This window comes from Marmota monax, unplaced genomic scaffold, assembly GCF_021218885.2.
Source record: "Marmota monax isolate L192 unplaced genomic scaffold, Marmota_monax_Labrador192_F-V1.1 WCK01_AAM20220418_F8-fsc00118, whole genome shotgun sequence".
Classification (NCBI taxonomy): domain Eukaryota; kingdom Metazoa; phylum Chordata; class Mammalia; order Rodentia; family Sciuridae; genus Marmota; species Marmota monax.
The window spans coordinates 2588125-2606339 of record NW_026695231.1 but is presented as its reverse complement, the minus strand read 5'-3'; the positions used below and the strand labels follow the sequence as shown (position 1 = coordinate 2606339).

General features: G+C 35.8%; 1 protein-coding gene across 3 annotated transcripts in view; it reads right to left on the bottom strand.

Moving 5' to 3' along the window:
• Nucleotides 1–18215, bottom strand: part of Kcnk2 (potassium two pore domain channel subfamily K member 2) — a 193705-nt gene that overhangs the window by 39141 nt on the left and 136349 nt on the right. For all 3 annotated transcript variants that reach the window (XM_058577045.1, XM_046438494.1, XM_046438492.2), the window contains exons 4-5: nucleotides 14525–14685; nucleotides 12197–12383 (exon numbers count right to left, since the gene is read on the bottom strand). In XM_058577045.1, coding sequence (XP_058433028.1) covers nucleotides 12197–12383; nucleotides 14525–14685 — 348 coding nt within the window. The remainder of the gene's footprint in view (nucleotides 1–12196; nucleotides 12384–14524; nucleotides 14686–18215) is intronic.

Genomic DNA, 18215 nt, shown 5'->3' with positions numbered 1-18215 from the left:
TATTTCAACACAATCTTTTATTTTAAAGGGACATTTTTAGGTACACTCAAAATTTTTCCTTTATTTTCCTAAATTATACACACACACAAATATATATATATATATATACACACACATATAAATATATATACACACATACGAACACATATATATTTGTATATACATATATGTTTTTATTAGAACTTTATAATTGTATATAGCACTTGGGTTCATCCTGACAAACTCAAGTATTCATTCTTTATTCAACACATATTAAAAGTAATACATATTAAATTCCTAATACTAAAATCGTGGCTTATTTTCACCAGTGAAGAATTAAGTCCCTGTCTTTAGAAAAGCAGAATTTAGCCTAAGAAAGCCTCACATGGAAAACCACAATGGAATACATCAAGTAATGGCAAAAAAAGAATTAAAAAGTGCTATGAGAGGACACTGGAGAAAGGAATTCTACTTCTGGAAGAGGGAGAGGGAGAGAAATCGAGTCTTAAGTACTGAGTACCCAAACATGGAATATTCCTGCTATGGTTTAGGTGTTTATGGTTTTAGGTGTTCCTCCAAAAGCTCATGTGGGGAACAATGCAAGAAGGTTCAGAAGCAAAATGTTTAGATGATGAGAGTTGTAACCCAATCAACAAATTAATCCCCTTATAGGAATTAACTAGGCAGTAACTGTAGGAGGTAGGGTGTGGTTGGAGGAGGTAGGTCAGTGGGGGTGTGCCTTTGTGGTTTATATTTTGTCCCTGGTAAGCTGAGCGCATGCTCTGGTGAGCTTGTGCTTTCTCTCTCTCTCTCTCTCGCTCTCGCTCTCGCTCTCTGTCTCCTGATTACCATATCCTGAGTTAGATTTCCTCCTCCACAAACACATTTCTTCCATGATGTTCTGTCTCTGGTCCAGAGCAATGGAGTTACCTGTCAATGAACTGAGACCTCTGAAATCATGAGCCCCAAAAACCTTTTTCTCCTCTAAAATTCTTTTCAGGTCTCTTGGTCACAATGACAAAAAAAAAAATTTCAGTTTGAAAACATATGGTCTAGTCAGAGGATTTTTGTAGTTGATGAAACTCCAAATGAGTGGAGAATAGGGAGTAGAAGGGAGAACCCTGGAATTTAGAAAAGTAGGTCATGTCAGATTGTAAAGACTTGATCCTAACACAATGGCAAGTCAGTAAAAGGTTATAGAGAGCTTGGTCCTATATTCGTGTTTGACTCTATGAGCAGAAAGATCTTAGTGACAGAGAAGGATTGACAGCAAAGCCCCAAGAGAAACTTTTGTTATGATCTAGCTGAAAATTGTTGTCAGATTTAGGGCAGGCATGGGAAGAAGAGTCAGTTTAGAAGCAGCATCGGAACCGATGACCAATTATTTGGTGTGACAATTGAAAGGCAGAGCTCTCTGAAGATCAAAGACCATCACAAGGGAGATAATGCAGTAACTTAATAGAGGACTGGACAGTGACCAAAACAAAGAATAAGGAATGAGCACTTTTGGATCAACAGCATAGAATCTAGGGATGTGTAAACAGTGGTCATGGATTTACTCAATTCACAAAAATTCAACTCACCAATTCAGAAGAACAGCTGATAAATAGCTACTATATATTAAGCACAAATATTCCAAGTGTTACATTACATTAACTATAGTTGGCCACAGTGGCAGCTTTCAAATACTAAAGGGCAAGCATTAAAAGTCGGTGGGGGGCATTTTTCTATTAGCTAAATCATGTACATAGACATAGGCTCACCTTTCTTTTGGGACAAATAATAATTTTAGGAATACAGTTTTAAAAAGGGACAATATTGCCTTCAAACTAGAGTTAACATTTTTACCTTGGGCAGAACTTTATTTTTAAAAATCATTTATGGGAAGGATTAGGGTAGCTAAATGAATTTCAGGATGTTTAAGACTTGGCCCATGGAGGATACAGCTTCACAAATTCACAGAACTGATTAAGAAATGTGTGTGGAAACCTGTTATATGATAGGCTCACCAGCAAATTCCATTTTTCAAATGTTTCCATTTCAATGAAACCAAAATGACATTTTTTCCAAGTACTTTCTCTTTCAAAAACCAGAAAATCTCCATCCAAATACTTGTGACTCAACACATAAGTTCACCAAGATGTGGATTTTAGGAGAGCTAGTTCATGATCAAGATGACTTTTTATACATCTTCTTTCTTATAAACAGGATGTTACAGTTTGAAAAGAGTAAATTCACTTAATCACTAAAAGGCCTATATTTGGGTAAAATGTTCAACCCACAAGTTTTAGTGGATTCTAAACCTTGGGAAAAACTGTTTTTCTTTTCTTAATTGCCACTCTTGAAATAACTGGCAGTCAGATGATCTAGGAAAAAAGAATATATATATATATATATATATATATATATATATATATATATATATATACATTACAGATATGCTAATCTTGGGTAAGAGTCCTGAATCAAGTGGATTGATTAATGTGGAAATTCATTTATAAGTCTTATATATCAGAAAGTAAGATTTGTGAGTTGTTTAACAATGCTCAATATATAAAAAATTGATTACATATATACCTATGTATGTATTCAATTCAATTTATATATATTGAGCATTGTTAAACAACTCACAAATCTTACTTACTTTCTGATATATAAGACTTATAAATGAATTTCCACATTAATCAATCCACTTGATTCAGGACTCTTACCCAAGATTAGCATATCTGTAATGTTTTAAATTTGGAATTTCTAAAAAAAATTCTTGAATGTTACAAGCATTAATTTCCTAGCTACATTCGAGAGACTTATACACGTGTCTTTTGTTTATTAAGAATCTAGAGTAATTTCTCTATCCTTCCCCACCATTATCTCTACCACTCTGTTTTTGCTCTTTTGTCTTTCTGAGATTCAGGCTGCAGGATGCACTGAGCAGCTCTCACCTCTGGGATTCCCCACCAACCTGACAGCAATAGTTATATCACAGTTCCCCCCCCCGCCACACACACCTCTTGGTTGTCATAGAAAATATACATACATACACAAAAGTTTTTGTTTTCCCCATTGTAAGAGCTTTCTAGCTGATCATTAGAACATACAGATGGTAATAACAATAGCAAAGAGGGGTGAAATTTGAAAGGTTTCAGAAATCTTACAAATGTTTCCAAGTAGATAAAGTAAGTCTAATCTTTCTGAGTCACATGGTATGTAGTAGCCTTTTTTAGATGGTGTCCTCTTTCTCTGATGCTTACAAAAGGAACTCAGCCAGAACCTAATTCAATCTAACAGATCAAACTAGTAAATATATAGGAAAGGTACATGCTGGCATTATTGCTAGGAACCAATATCTCCATAAAGTAGGTTCCTAAACATTTGCTGTGAACAATCCCTCTGCCCAGCATTAAGACAGCTCTTTCCTACCTGGTCCCAAAGAGTCACTGACTAAGGGTCAGAATAGCCCCAAAGGCCATGGGCAGGTACCTCCTAGGAAATTTTTTCTCATTCTGGCACTCATAGTTCTGTATAACCCAGTCAATATGCTCATTTCAGCTGATATACTGGATGTTCAAAATCTGATTGGGAGAGAGGAGTGAAAACTAAGGCTTACCAATCATCCACACAAATAAAACAATGCCATAGATACTGAGGTGAATTGTATTTCCACAACTCACATTTTTCTTATGGACCTAGGACAGGACTATTAGTAAGCCTTATTTCCAATGCCTTTTCACTACTAAAGCTGATGATTGAATTAACCTCACTCAGTCTGTTCAGAACTCAAGAGTGAAACCCCAGTCTACATTGATCCCCCAAAATCCTACTTTAATGATTACTTTAAAATAGAGACGTCACAGTCTCAGTAGAGTAATTAATGTGGCAGGTCACACAGGAAAGTATGCAAAGGAGCAAACCCAGGCCTGCCCCGATCCAAAAAAATCACTCTTTTCTTTGGACCCAGTTGTCTATGCCACCTAGAATCTCAGGCATTATCCTTCTTATCCTTTGTTCACTGCTTAGTCTATTTATGCTGCTCTAACAGTATACTGAAAACTATTCATTTATCTCTCAGAGTTCTGGAAGCCGGAAAGTCTAATTTCAAAGCACAGGTATCTGGTGAGGGCTTTTGTCCTGCCTCATCTTATGGCAGAAGACATAAGGTTAAGGGAGAGAGCAAAAGGGACCCATACTCTTCCTTTTATGACAGTGTCTATTCAATCAAAAAGGGTAAAGACCTCATGGCCCAATTACCTCTCAAAGGTCCCACCTCTTAATACAATTACAGTGGCAATTAAATTTCAATCTGAGTTTTAGAGGAGACTAATATTCAAACTATAATATCCACCAACCCGTTTTACCCATATTGCATAGCAGATACTTAGCTCAGGCTAGAAACACAAAGTCCAAACTCTTCTCCTCAGAGTTCTTACCTGAAAGCCCTGTGAGTCTGCGGACAAGCACTATTTTACCAGAAATTTCCTTGCCTTTTCCTGTGTTTACTCCAACAGTTTCCAACAGTTGGTCTGAAGAACTTGAATATGCAACGCCCTTTCCCTCATATTTAATTTTCTTTATCTGTGATTTTTTTTGGAATCACAAAATATTTATTTAAAAAATATACAGCCTGGTTTTAGACAATTATCTAGTCCTTCTGGACTATTCTAAGCCCTTCCTCTGGTTTTCTAAAATGCATATGAATTATAGAATGTAGACATGGACATATAACTTCATCCTAAAGAAAAATGGGTGTGTTAGCTTTATGTTACTAAAGCAAAATATCTGAAGCAATTAATTTATAAAGAGAAAAGGTGTATTTAGTTCAAATGTTCTGGAGGTTCCAGACCAAGATCAGATGGCCTCATTGTTTTGGATCTCTGTTGAAAGTGCCAGATAGCAATGTCAGGGAGAATGTGTCAGAGCAAACTCTCACGTCATGAGCCAGGAAGCAAGACAGATGAGACTGGGTCCTATCATTCCTTTTGAAAGCACACTCCTAATGACCTAGAAACCTCACACAAAGCCTCATTCCCCAGTACCTGGGGACCAAGCTTTTACATACGGACCTTTAGGGAAACTCATCCAACCAATATTAATGGTAGTCATACCTTCACGTTTGTCTACCAGTATTTTAGTTTATATACTGAATACTGATTTCAAATTTTTGTTTGATTTTATTTTTATTAATTAAAGCTATCTCGCTTTAATATGTGGGACATTATTTCTCTTGTAGTGTATTTTGTTAAAGTAACTGAACAAAGTATCTACCATTACTTCAAGAACTGAGAGTGTCTTTCAATGATACTGTAAAACTTATGTTCTTTTCTGCAAATGGACATATGGCTTCAGTACTAAACAACAGCTCACTTACTAAACCAAATTTTTCATATATCATTGAGTTAGAAAAATATAAGGTGAAATGGTAATCAAACACGTCTACCATTTGAACCTGTATGTTTGAATTTTAAATGTCAGAATTCAAACAGTGGCACATTTTCTTCTATGTACTTGATCTAAAATTAGGAAAACTGCTATTAGAAAAACAGCAGTCTCCTGATCCCAAAAAGAGGTTAAGACATTTTCTTACTCATCCTTTGCAAAGATGAAAATCTACAGTATATCAGATTAATGCAATTGTTAATCCCTAGAAATACCTTTAAATCTCAATATAGAGTAATTTGGAGTCTTTTTTTTTTTACTAACCTTTGTATAATTTACTTCTTGCTTCAAGAAGCCATAACTATCAATCACTATTTTCCTCCTCATACTTTTTTCTCCTTTGTTTCTGCAATGATTCTATATCTCAATCCTGAAATCTAAAAATTACTAGCTCTCTAATTTGTCCACAGTCACAAGGCTTTCTCAACTGTTTGGATCCAATTCCATTAATTATGCAGATAGATATCAATTCTCCTGTTACTGGCTGAGAGATAAATGACCAGACCCTCCCAGAATTCTCCTGTATTACAAAGCAGAAAGAGAAGGCTCCCCATTTAATTTTTGCTCCTGGATTTCATTTATCTATCCTATAAGAACAGGAAGCAGAGCAGTCATCACATAGTGCTGAGAGCTGTATTTGACATACAGTGTGTGATCACTATATGTCTGAATGAATGAATGAATGCAGAATATAACACATCTCCCTGGCAATTAGACAAACCCTCTTTCTGATCAAAGCAATTCTTCTGAGCCCTCCTGTGGTGATGGCAGTAGTAGTGGTGACTATTCTTCAAAACACCTCACTCCTCATCAGGTACTTTTTTTGCTATCTGATGAATTCCTGGCAAATTTTTACTCAGTGATCTGCATAATCACAGCATGTTAATAACCAGTCTCTAACAGTTGCAAAATTCTTCGGCAACATCAGGTACTGTTTTCTAGTGGCTCTCTGCTAAGAACAACTGTTCTGGGAAAAATAAAAACTTGCCATGCATTTTAAACAGAGATTTACATGTTTTCACAATAAAATGCCCTTTAATAAAGTAAGCTCCCATTGAATGAGTCATGTTTTTACAGAAAAGCAATAGTTTGGTTAGTAAAAACTACATTTCTAATAATGATTTTCTAAAATACAATTCCAAGAAAACTTAGTTCTTAATATGAGACCTACAAATATGCTTTTGCCATGTCAAAAAAAAGTGATGACAAATGATCATAGAACTGAAAAAAATTATAAAAATGTAGTAAAGGTGAGTGTGTCAGGGAAGAAGAGTTTTAACTGGGTAAGTCCCAAAATGTGTTTCTTATAAAGGGAACACAAGACACTAAGCATGAAATCTGTTTAACCTAATAAGCACTCAATAGCTACATGTGTGATTAAGAAAATCTCATCATTTAACCAAATAAACTAAATTTCACTGGTCAGAATTCCAAGACAATGTATTTGGATGGCTGAATAAAATTTTTGTTCAAATGGAAAATGTGTTTTCACAGTATCAACCATGAGGATTTCTTAGAATACCCAAATTTCTTTTGGCTAAAATTTTGGGGTTTTATTAGAAAACTAGGTAATGCAAGGACATTGCTTGATGGAAGTGAACAATTGTATCTGGCTTTTTCCTCATTCATTTTACTGCTTGTGAACTAACACAGTTTGGGCGATGGGCAGGGAGGTTGAGGACTTCATTGGGCAACTTCTAAACAAAGCTGTGGAAATGTTTCTTAGCTTGCATGACCCCCTTTAATCCTACCTGCTGTTACATTAAAGGAAACACCAGATTCAAAAGGAATTATAAATTGTTGCCGCAGTCTGGCTGGGCACACAATCACGAGCCACCACACAGCTTGTAGATTCAAACAGCAACTCTTTATTCCCGAACTCACACCAGCCGTCTACAATCACGTTCTGGGGAAATCCACGTTCTCTGCCCAAATCCACCTCCACTGGGCTTCTATCTCCCAAAAAATACTGTCTGAATCCCGTGAGAACTCAAGGGGAACTCAGGCAGCAGGATATGCCCTATTCCCAGCAGGAATAATCTTAAACCTGGAACGCCCTAAACTGGGAACGCCCTAAACCCGATTATCCTAAACCAGGAACACCCTAATCCGCCCTGATCCTTGAGCAAGGTCACCTACATGCAATGTCACTGCAAAATGTCCTATTTCCACGAGTCCTTCCACTAAGCAACATGGGGTACGCTGGCAAGGAAATTGTCATACCTACTTGGCTAATGGCTCCCAGCAAATTGTGTTGAACTAGGTCATTATTTGGCTTTCCTTCAATTTTTTATTATTGTCAACTAATAGTTATTATATTTTTTACAGTCATGTATGGAACAAGAGAGCAAGTTGTGAAAGCAAGCCTGAATAAACCAAGGATAATTTTTCACACATTTCTTATATGATTAATATTACTTCTTAGCTCTTAAAGGAGAAAAGCTGATTCAGATCTGTTTATAAGGCAAGTCTGAGGCAAACATGGGTTAACGATGTATCATCCCAGATTTCTGGACAAATGAATAATAAAACAACTGACATTAAAAACAGAACATAGAAAACCAACATTAATTCTCAAATATAATTAGCTTTACAACTAGAAATTTGACCGTAAATCACAGGCACTCATAAAAAATCAATCAAGGGACATTTTGTTAAATCATTTTTTCTCACATTTTAGGGAATCACGGGGTACTCACTCCTCTTAGCAATGAGGATGTATTTATTCATATATTTTAAACCCTGTGACCTCCCAAGTCCCTTTTAGCCCCAAAACACTGGTGAGAGGACAAAGGGCTATCAAGAAGAATTAGATACCAATCACTAAGGTCATCTGCCAGCCACTACAACATGTCCCCTGCAGAAATAGAAACGGAAATATAAAATTGAAAATCTGCTGGGAGATCTCTTTATGCAGAAAATGTACTCCCAGCTGGGTTCCTATATTCAGTCAGATACACAGAGATCCCTGAACACAGCCTTTTCATCTGTCCTGGTAGTTTCTAAATGCTTTTGACTGAACATCGCCAGCAGTGGGAAAAGTATTACATGAGCAAATCTAAATATATATGCATTTAAGAATTAGAAATGTGTTCCACTTTAGTGTAGTCTGGTGTGGACATGGAGAAACATAAAAAATTAAAAATTACAACATAAGGAATGAGATTTAAAAATACATAGAACAGAACTGTCCTATTTTCTACCCATGGCAAAAAGTCTACCTGCATGGACTTTCTTCCTCCTTCTCTGTGGAGGAACACTAGTTCAGAGCCCTGATCTACATCTCTTCATCACTTGCTATTCTTGAGACGCTCCTAAGGATGACTTCTCTATTCAGAAATACGGGTATATTGCAACCTGTCTCCTAAACATTTACAGATCACTTTCCAAAATTTAATTCTTTCCCTTTAATGACAAACACCTCAACTTGAAAAAAATATGTTCTTTAAGATGTCTTCAGAGAAATTGAATATAGCAATGTAACTGAACCCTAATCCTATTTGGAGCAGGTTTTGCAGGCTTTGAGGGCACCAGGTGGTAAGTACACAAAATGAAAGGTAGAATTCTGTTTTCTTTTAAGACTTATAATCCAATAGAAAGATGAAAAGGTTCAGGTGTGAGTAATGCTTCTTGTTATTCCTGGGGGAGTGAGGGGGGGGGAATCTCAAAATTAAGTGAGAACAATGTCTACGTAACCTCTAATTGCAAGAAGGAAGGTTCTTAAAAGTAAATAACCTGATATTTCCCAGCTGGAGAACTTGCCTCAATTCAATGGATAATTTCTTTTTCTATTTAGCTCCCCAGAAGCAAAGGCTAATTTTGTGTCCTCTACTGAACTATATGAGGCAATTCCTTTTCAAAAACCTTACAATATTTGGTATCGGGAGTTAAACTCAGGGGCATTTAACCACTGAGCCACATCACCAACCTTTTTAGTTTTTGTTTGTTGTGTTTTTAATTTTAGAGACAGGGTTTTGCTGAGTAGCTGAGTTGCTAGGACTTTGCTAAGTTGCTGAGACTGGCATTGAACTCAAGATCCTCTTGCCAGAGTCAGTGGGATTGTAGGTGCACGCCACCACACCCAGCCAATTTCTGTTTCTCCAAAGATTCTTACACAGGGCACGATATTCACCCAGCCTTTGCCACAGGACCCCCCTTGTCTCTTTTCCAAAATTGGTCCCTGGGCACACAAATCTGGCTTGTGATTTCTGGAGTACCTGGAACTGAGTTCTATAGTTTCACAAAGAGCAAAAGAGCCAAAAAAAAAAAACAAAGAAAAGAAAAAAAAATAGATAAAGAGATGAGTTAACAAACCTGGTGTTCATCAGCCTCCTATTTAATTTATCTTACCCAGGATTTGTCATTTTAATCATCAAATTACTATGTAATAATTAGCAACATATATTTCTACCATTTTTAAGTTATTCCCTTTGTAAAATGAAAATTAAATGAAAGCAATTCACTTAATGAGGGTTATAATATCATAAAAGCCTGGTAACAATAGTGTTGTTTCTAGATTATACTTAACTGCAACCAACTATCATTTTGCCACCCTGTTCTATGACACTGTGCTATGACGCGGAATTCAGGGTCCCACCAAGACACACAAGATTATTTTCACTGAACTCCTCTCCTCAGTTGAGAGTGACCACTAATAGACCCACATGATTCAGCCAATTCCAGAATGTTGATCTCTTAAGGTGAGCTAAAAACAAATTTTCTTCATCTTCTACAAAACCATCAAGTAAAAATATTCGGTTTTCCCCACCAAGTCAGTTTATATAGTGGTCACAAATACAATATTATTTTAAGATTCCACCCACACTTTTTTATTTATAATTTTTAGGTTTTTTTTTTTAGAGAGAGTCTCAGACCAAACATACTGGGTTGACACAGTCTGTCAGTAGTTTCAAATAACATACACCATATGAGTCTGTTAACCTAAAAATATGAAACTTCCACATAATACCTATATATTCCACAATTGCTATAAGACCTTATAAATTGTATTTATAAAATCATAAGACATCCCGAGATTAATGAACCTGAAGTATACTTTCTGTTATCAACTGTGTCTTACTTTCTCCAACATTAACATTACTGTTTATTTCTTGGGCCAGTTATACATCTTCAAGGAGATAAAGGAAGAATGGGTATTTTAGGACATAAGCTTGTCTTCTTACATGCAGTTAAAACGTCTGAAATTCCGTTTTACTAATTATAAAACTAAAAGTTCTCCAGCAGAATTCTCCTTTACAGCCCCTCCATCCTATACAGAGACATAGTATTTCTGACCAAAAGCAAAGCTTTGGTTATGAAAGCATCCCCAGTCTTCAAAGACATTACACATTCCCCACAAAGGAGGGGTTTGCCAGGTTAAATACTAGTTAACAAATCAAGAGAAACAGAGAACTATCAGCCCTCTCTAAGATTTTATAGAACTGCAAAACATATTTTCTTTCCTGAAAACATTTACGTAAGAAATTTAGGTCAAGAAAAAAGGGCAAATAGCCAGAAAAAAAAAAAAAAAAAACCTCTCTTAAAATTTAAATTATGCTGTTGAGATGACTCTAGAATGTTTAATAACATAGTCCTACTATGTTTACCATGTTTTTCTATTACTTCAAAAAGGATTTTTTTAAGAATGGTTTATATTTGGGGGAGCTAGTCAAAATGATCCATGAGGAACCATTTTCACAGTTATTTTCACAACCAATATTATGATTTACTTAAGGTTGGAGCTGTAACAATACTATTGGTTAATGTAATTAGGAAAATGAGAGTTGAAAAATAAGAAAGTAAAATCTAAAAAAGCAATGATAAAGAAAATAATGGTTTAAATACATGTAAAAGGATAAATCAAAGAATGTAAATAGAAAAATATAGACACTACATGATCTTCTTTAGGTAAAATCAAAAATACCATCCTAAGAACTGAAAATTAAATGAGTAAATTCTACATAGAAAAGGAAGTTTTAAGTAGCCAAAAATGTCATCTAAAGTTTGCATCTCATTTTAAAACTAAGGCAAGAGAGGGTGTAAGTAGAAAGGGCAAAAGATAAGTTGAACTTGAATTCCTATACTGCTAGGGAAAAAAAAATTAAGAGGCAGATGCGTGGTTTCTGGAATTAAGGTAGAAATGTGAAATTCTGCACAACCAGCAATTTACATTTCTTTCACAGAATAAAAAAATGTGTTCAACCACATCCTTCTGTTTATCTCCAGTGTAACAGAGTCACTTTTGTCTTTGCCAGTATTATGAATTGAACTGTGTCCTCAAAAAGATGTGTTGAAGTCTCAACTCCCAGGACCCCAGAAGGTGTCCTAACATGGAAATAATGACATCTGTAGATGTCATTAGTTAACATGATATAGTGGAATGCAGTGTGCCCTTAACCCAATTTGATGGATGTCCTTGTAAGAAGAGGGGAGTTTGGACACAAAGACAGAGACAAAGGAAAAGGCTATGTGACATCAGAGGCAGAGATGGCAGGAATGCAGTTCTAAGACAAGGATCCCAAGGTCTGACAGCCTTCACCAGACACTAGGCGGAGGCAGTGATGAATTCTGCCTAGTGCCTCAGGGACCATGGCCCTGCTGACACCTCCATTTCCAGTTTTCATGAGAAGGACTTTCTTTTATTAAAAGCCACCTTGCTTGTGGTACTTTGGTATGGCAGCCCCAAGGAACTCATGTAGTCATTGTGTTTCATTACAAATCCAGGTGAAAAATCTAACTAGAAGACATGGGTTAGGAGAGCAATGGCAGTGCCAGGATAACCTACCTGCCACATAGTCACCAAATCCAATGGTTGTTAGGGTGATAACCACAAAATAAATTGCATCCAGGGCACTCCAGCCTTCTATGTGCTTGAATATGATCGCAGGCAGAGCCACAAAGAGGACACAGCCAAACAGTATAAATATGATGGTGGAGATGATGCGAATCTTGGTCTGACTAACATTCCACTTCTAGAGGGAGAGAGAGAGATATTGGTGGATTTATTATTGATATGCCTACAAAGCTAACCTATGCACAGTTAATCAGCAATTGAGCATGTTATTTTGTTCCTTTCTATTCTTAGTTTTCAATTGTCTTTGCTTATGAAAATTGGGTAAAACATAACCAACTCAAAACAACCAATGCTAGTAATTATGCTACTTTAATTTACCCTTACGTAGTTTTACAACAGGTTAAATACTTTCAAAAGTATGTTACATTAGCTCTGAGAATATTCCATTTTTTTAATCTGAACTACTTTTGAAATATATCTACTCTATAGGCATACAACTAATTATGGGCCAAACACAATCTAGAAATATACAGTAAGAGGAAATTGAAACAAGAATTGCATACTTATAATAGTGTATTGGTAAACATTAATCATGAAAGTAATTCAGGTGAACCATCCTCAGTTCTATGGTTTTAATCTGTACAACCGTAGGCAAGCATATGTCTTCAACAATCTTGAGACACAGCTGTCCTCAGCACACCTATGTTTTTCTGCCTCCTCTCCAATAAGAAAGTGTAATGCACACTATAATGTATTAAATGAAGGTTGTGCATATATCATCTAGGTATATGTCCTGTGTACAGTAAAAATTATAGATCATATCCTGTACCATGGGAAAATCACTGAATGTTAAGAGTGTAAGAATGTTTTAGAGATAAAGATCTATGAGATCAGATCATAGAAAGGGATCACAGGAGACTCTCTAGCCACCATGTTCCTCTCATATGTGAGGGTTAAATGAATTCAGGTTTAGAAAGTTCTTCAAATGTTGTTAGTACCAAATGCTGAATCATGACAGCTGGAATAACATCATTTATGAGAGCATAGATTATTTCTTTAATGCACTGACGTAGATGCTACATGGGAAACGTTACTCAGCATGTGACAGGAAGTCAAAAAACTTACTGGATGAATGAACAATTCAACATTACCAAGTTCATGCCACTTGATTAATATAAATACAGGAGGTTTTGAATACCTATATAATACCTGTCTTATTCTACTCTAATAGTAAGAATATTTGAGCTAACTTTGATCTTAATTCTGAAACATAACTAAAGCTACATTTGGACTAGTCATTTAAAGTGAAGACTAATAATTAAAGGTTTTATTTCACCAAAAGAGTTACATGTAATTATTTTGTTGAACTTTTGTGTAAAGGTAAAACATTACTGAATAATAATTAAAATGTATTTGTTACTACCAGTAGGTAATTTGCAATCCCATTCTTTATCATAGTCCTCTATAATTTGATTCAAGAACATAAGCTTATAGGCTGGGGGTGTGGCTCAGTGGTAGAGTGCTTACCTTAGCATGTGCAAGGCTGGGGTTCAAGTCCCAGCACCGCAAAAAAAAGAAAAAAAAACTTATAATCATAGGTATATTATTATTTTTTTCTTACAACATTGATAAAAGAATTTTGTCTTATTAATTTTTTTCTACTGAATATCATGCAACCATGAGCATTTTCATGTGTACTACCTTTGGTTCTACTGAATTCCTTAGATAAATTTTTATTAATGGCATTCTTAATTAAGTGACATGATCACTTTTTTTCTGTAACTGCTTATTATTACACCCTTCCCAAAGGGGCTATATAAGTTTAGAGTACACAAAGTACTAAAGAGTACACAAAGATACTAAGGCAAATGTTTAAATAACAAATTATTATCAGTCATTTACTACCAACGTTAAGGTTTAATTTATCCTGCTGCCAATCCTGAGAGTATTGTCTTATGGTACTTTTACTCATATTATTAAACTGAAAAGAAAATGGAAGTGTGAGGGGAAAATACATCATTTAAAAGAATATAGGTAGGAGACAGTACATCTGGAATTTGAACCTAGAATTGTTGGATTACTACTTTGTATTTCCCTGTGTGTACTTTTGGGTTTTTCTCATATAATAATTGATTCACTCAAATAAGTGTTAATTTGATTAAAATACAGTGAGTTATATGCTAAGAGAGACACATATAATCTAGTATGGAAACTCTAATAATTAAGTTTTTCTCTCTATCTGAGGTGGCAGAAAAGGTATAATATTTTTTTAAAAAATGAAATAATAAATATATGTAGCTTAAAATCTATGGTACTCACAATAAATGTATCTTCCACTTTGGCAATTCCTTTTCCAAATATGGTCCCTAGCTGATCTCCAACTCCAGCCAACAGAAACCCAAAGAGGGGAATTCCCAGTAAGGCATAGATGATACAGAATATTTTTCCGCCTTCTGTGCGTGGTGAGATGTTTCCAAATCCTTAAAAGAGGAAAATATTCAGTTGTTTATAAATGAATCATTTAAAACATATGACTTCAAGACTGATGAAACAGAAATACCCAAATCATATAACATACCATTTATTAATTTTAAAGTTAAGAATCTTTTTGCATTATATAAATGTTAACATAATTAATATGCAATACTCTGTTTTAAGCAAATATTTCAATAAAATCCAATGTAGAGCTAATGTTGCAATTGAACTTTGATAAGATGATGAAAACTGAGGTGCTAACACATGCAATGAAGTCCTCATTTTCACCCAGTTTGCCTCCCTCTCACAAGCACTGACAGTCCCGCTGACTCTAAGGTTTTCATTGTCATTGAGAACACACTGAGAAGAGCACATTGCCCTCATTTACAAGCATTCAAATATGCTTAATTTATTTAGATTAAAGCTGAGTAGCACTTTTTAAATCTTTTATTCAAGTGCACTCCACAAAGCCATAACTAAAAACTTTCTAAATTTTTTTGAAGTTCTGAAGATTTTGAAGAATTTCCAGTTTTGTGTAAGGATATCAGCTTGATTGAAGCAATTCAACTTCACTTTTCTATAATCACAGAAACACTGTCCACACACATACCTGGGGCAGAGAACACCCACTTTTAGTGCTTAGCATGCTTCTCTTGATAGATAATCCTCTTAACTGCACTTCCTATTAAATTAATCTGGAAATTTATTCGTTTTCTCCTACTCAAAAAAGGGGATAGAAATTTTAGATTGGCTTTTGGTTGTTACTTTCTAGTTTTTTGAATATTGTAGTCAGAGATGATGGAATGTATGATTTTTACTTTTTGGAATCTATTGAGATTTATCTTTGTGGTTTTATTATGGTAAATGTTCATATCTGTTTCATTTTTATTTGAAAACAGTATGGATTTTTATTTGTCGAATAACAACATACATATGTGGGGCTCGGGTGAGCTAATATTTGGTCATTTTAACCCATACATTTTTCTGCCCATATCATTTCCATATTCCCTTCTTCCCCTTCAGTTTGGTGTTTATTGCTAATGAATTCGTCTGTGGAAGGATTTTATTTTTAAGTATCCCTATTTATGAAGAGATTTGAGGCTGAGGAAATAGCTCAGTTGGTAGAGTGCTTGCCTCATACCCACAAGGTCCTAGGTTCAATCCCCAGCATCACAAGAAAGAGAAATTTGACTTTTTCCAGGAGCCTGTCATGAAAACACTAATTACTTCCATTTTTTTTGTTTCGTAGTATTTTGTTACTATTAACTCAATTCTTTGAGTGAAGTCCTAAATTTCTGTTATGTAGGTGTCTTAGTTAAGCCGTTGAGAACTACTAGTCATATTTTTACACTTGAAAGCATAATACAACACTAGATTGGTTCACATTTGTAGCTGAAATTTACTTTCCAGCCCCAGTGAGAACTGTGGTTCATTTGGTGGCATACAGAAGGTTCTGGTTCAGGCAGCTGAAGTGGTTTTCTTGGTCAGGGAGAAGAGACTGATTATCTCCTGTTCAGTGTGTACTTCCCTGACTTCCAAAAGCAGCACCTCCCAATTCTTGATGTCAGCTGCCAGTTGACAGCTGCTCTATTGTGTTTCAGGACCAATGGTCCACTCTGGGGATGTCTGTACATAACTGTCCTAGAAAAGCTTGTATTCACAGCTTTATCCTGGATGTAGACAGGAAACAGCTTCTCTAACAGTTAAGATTAGCGGTTCCACAGAATTTTAACTACTTTACAGGTTGACTGCCCACAAACCCATTTCTTTTTTTTTTCCCCCAGTGGGAGGTGGTGGTTGTTCTCCATTAAGTTACAAAATATATCCTGTCCACTTGTGGGAGACATTATTTATAGAAGACATTGGTAAAATCATATGAATAACATAAGGCAACTTTTTACATATAATGGTTGAATGGATTGAGGGTATTTTGCTGAAGAAAAGACTAGGAATAGGAGGAAGCTGACTAACTGATTTCAACTATTTAAATGATGAAAACATGGAAAAGGAATCAGAGCTACTCAGATGCTTTGGAGCAAAGAACAGAAGTAATGTGTAGAAGCTGCACAAGTGAATTCATATTAAGTAACTGCAGCCAAAATATAGTAAATGGCTATAAGAGGTAGGCAGAAGCCAGAAAATCATTTTCTGTGCCTAAAATTTTAGACTGATGTTTGTTTTCTAGGTTTCCTTATAATTCAGTAGGCAAATGTACATAAATAAGAGGGTTCTCTAATATTGGCTTTCACCATGTGTATAATTGCTTATCCATGTGTTTAAAACATTAACTGATCATCTACTACTTTGTAGGCAGTATGTTAAACCTTAGGGATGGGACCATGAAGCAGGCAGATTTAATCTCTTAGAGTTTATTACCCAGTGAAGAACAAAGGCCAGGGACTGACACATGTATGTGTGATAAGCGCATACTACAGAAATTACAGGATGCTCATGATGAACATGGATTGAGGAGAATGAGAAGCTGCACATAGGAATGAACCACAGCAACCATCTGAAACTTGAGTAGAAGTCACCTAGAAGGCAGAAAGAAGTAAGGTTCATGACAAGGCTGAAGAACCACAGATGTAAAAATCTTAAGAGGAAAAAAAAAAAGAGTATCTAGCATCTTTGGGAAACTAAAAGCATTTCAGTTTCATGGAAAGCAGTGGGAGAGTGGCAGCAGATATAGAAAGAAAGGCAACCGGAGGCTGTGTGATGAAGCATGACATCTGTACCATTTTTAGTATACTAAAAAATAACCAGATTTGAGGAGACCAAAGGCAAGATCAAGGAAGATAAGTGCTGTGGTTAGGAGAAAGAGTCCCCCCAAACCTATGTGTTATAAACATGGTGCCCAGTGTATTAACACTAGGAGGTGATGGAACCTTTCAGGTGTGGGACCTAGTGTGAGATAACAAGGACATACGGAGGGCTTCCTTGAAGGAGACTGTGGGACTCTACCCCTTCCACTCTCTCTTTGGCTCCCTGGATCATGATGTAAGCAATTTTGCTCTACCACACACTCCTCACCAGGGCCTTGTGACTTCCCACCCTCTGAGCAATGGGTCCACCCAATCTTGAACCAGAATCTCCAAAACTAGGAGCCAAAATAAAATTTTTTCTCCTTATTAGTTAATTATGTCAGGTATTTCATTATGGTAACATTACACACTGACTAATACAGCAAGGAACATAACGATTTGGAATAGGTTGATTTTGATATGCCAAGTGGAATAACCAAAGAAATCCAGTGCATATTGTATATATGAGTCTGAAACCCAACAGAGAGCTGAGCTGGAGACAGAGATTATGGGGTAGGTGAGACACACAGAAAAAATATGTAGATTAAGGAGATAGTATAGAGTGGAACTCGAAGGAAACCACCAACATTTAAAAGGCAGAGAATGCAGGAAGAACCTCTAAAGAGACTGGTTAGAAAATGAAGTGTGTTTTCAGGAAAGTTATAGAAAGAGCAAATATGAAAAGAAGGAATGGTAAATGCTTTCAAATATTTCTTAAAAGTCAAAAAGATAAC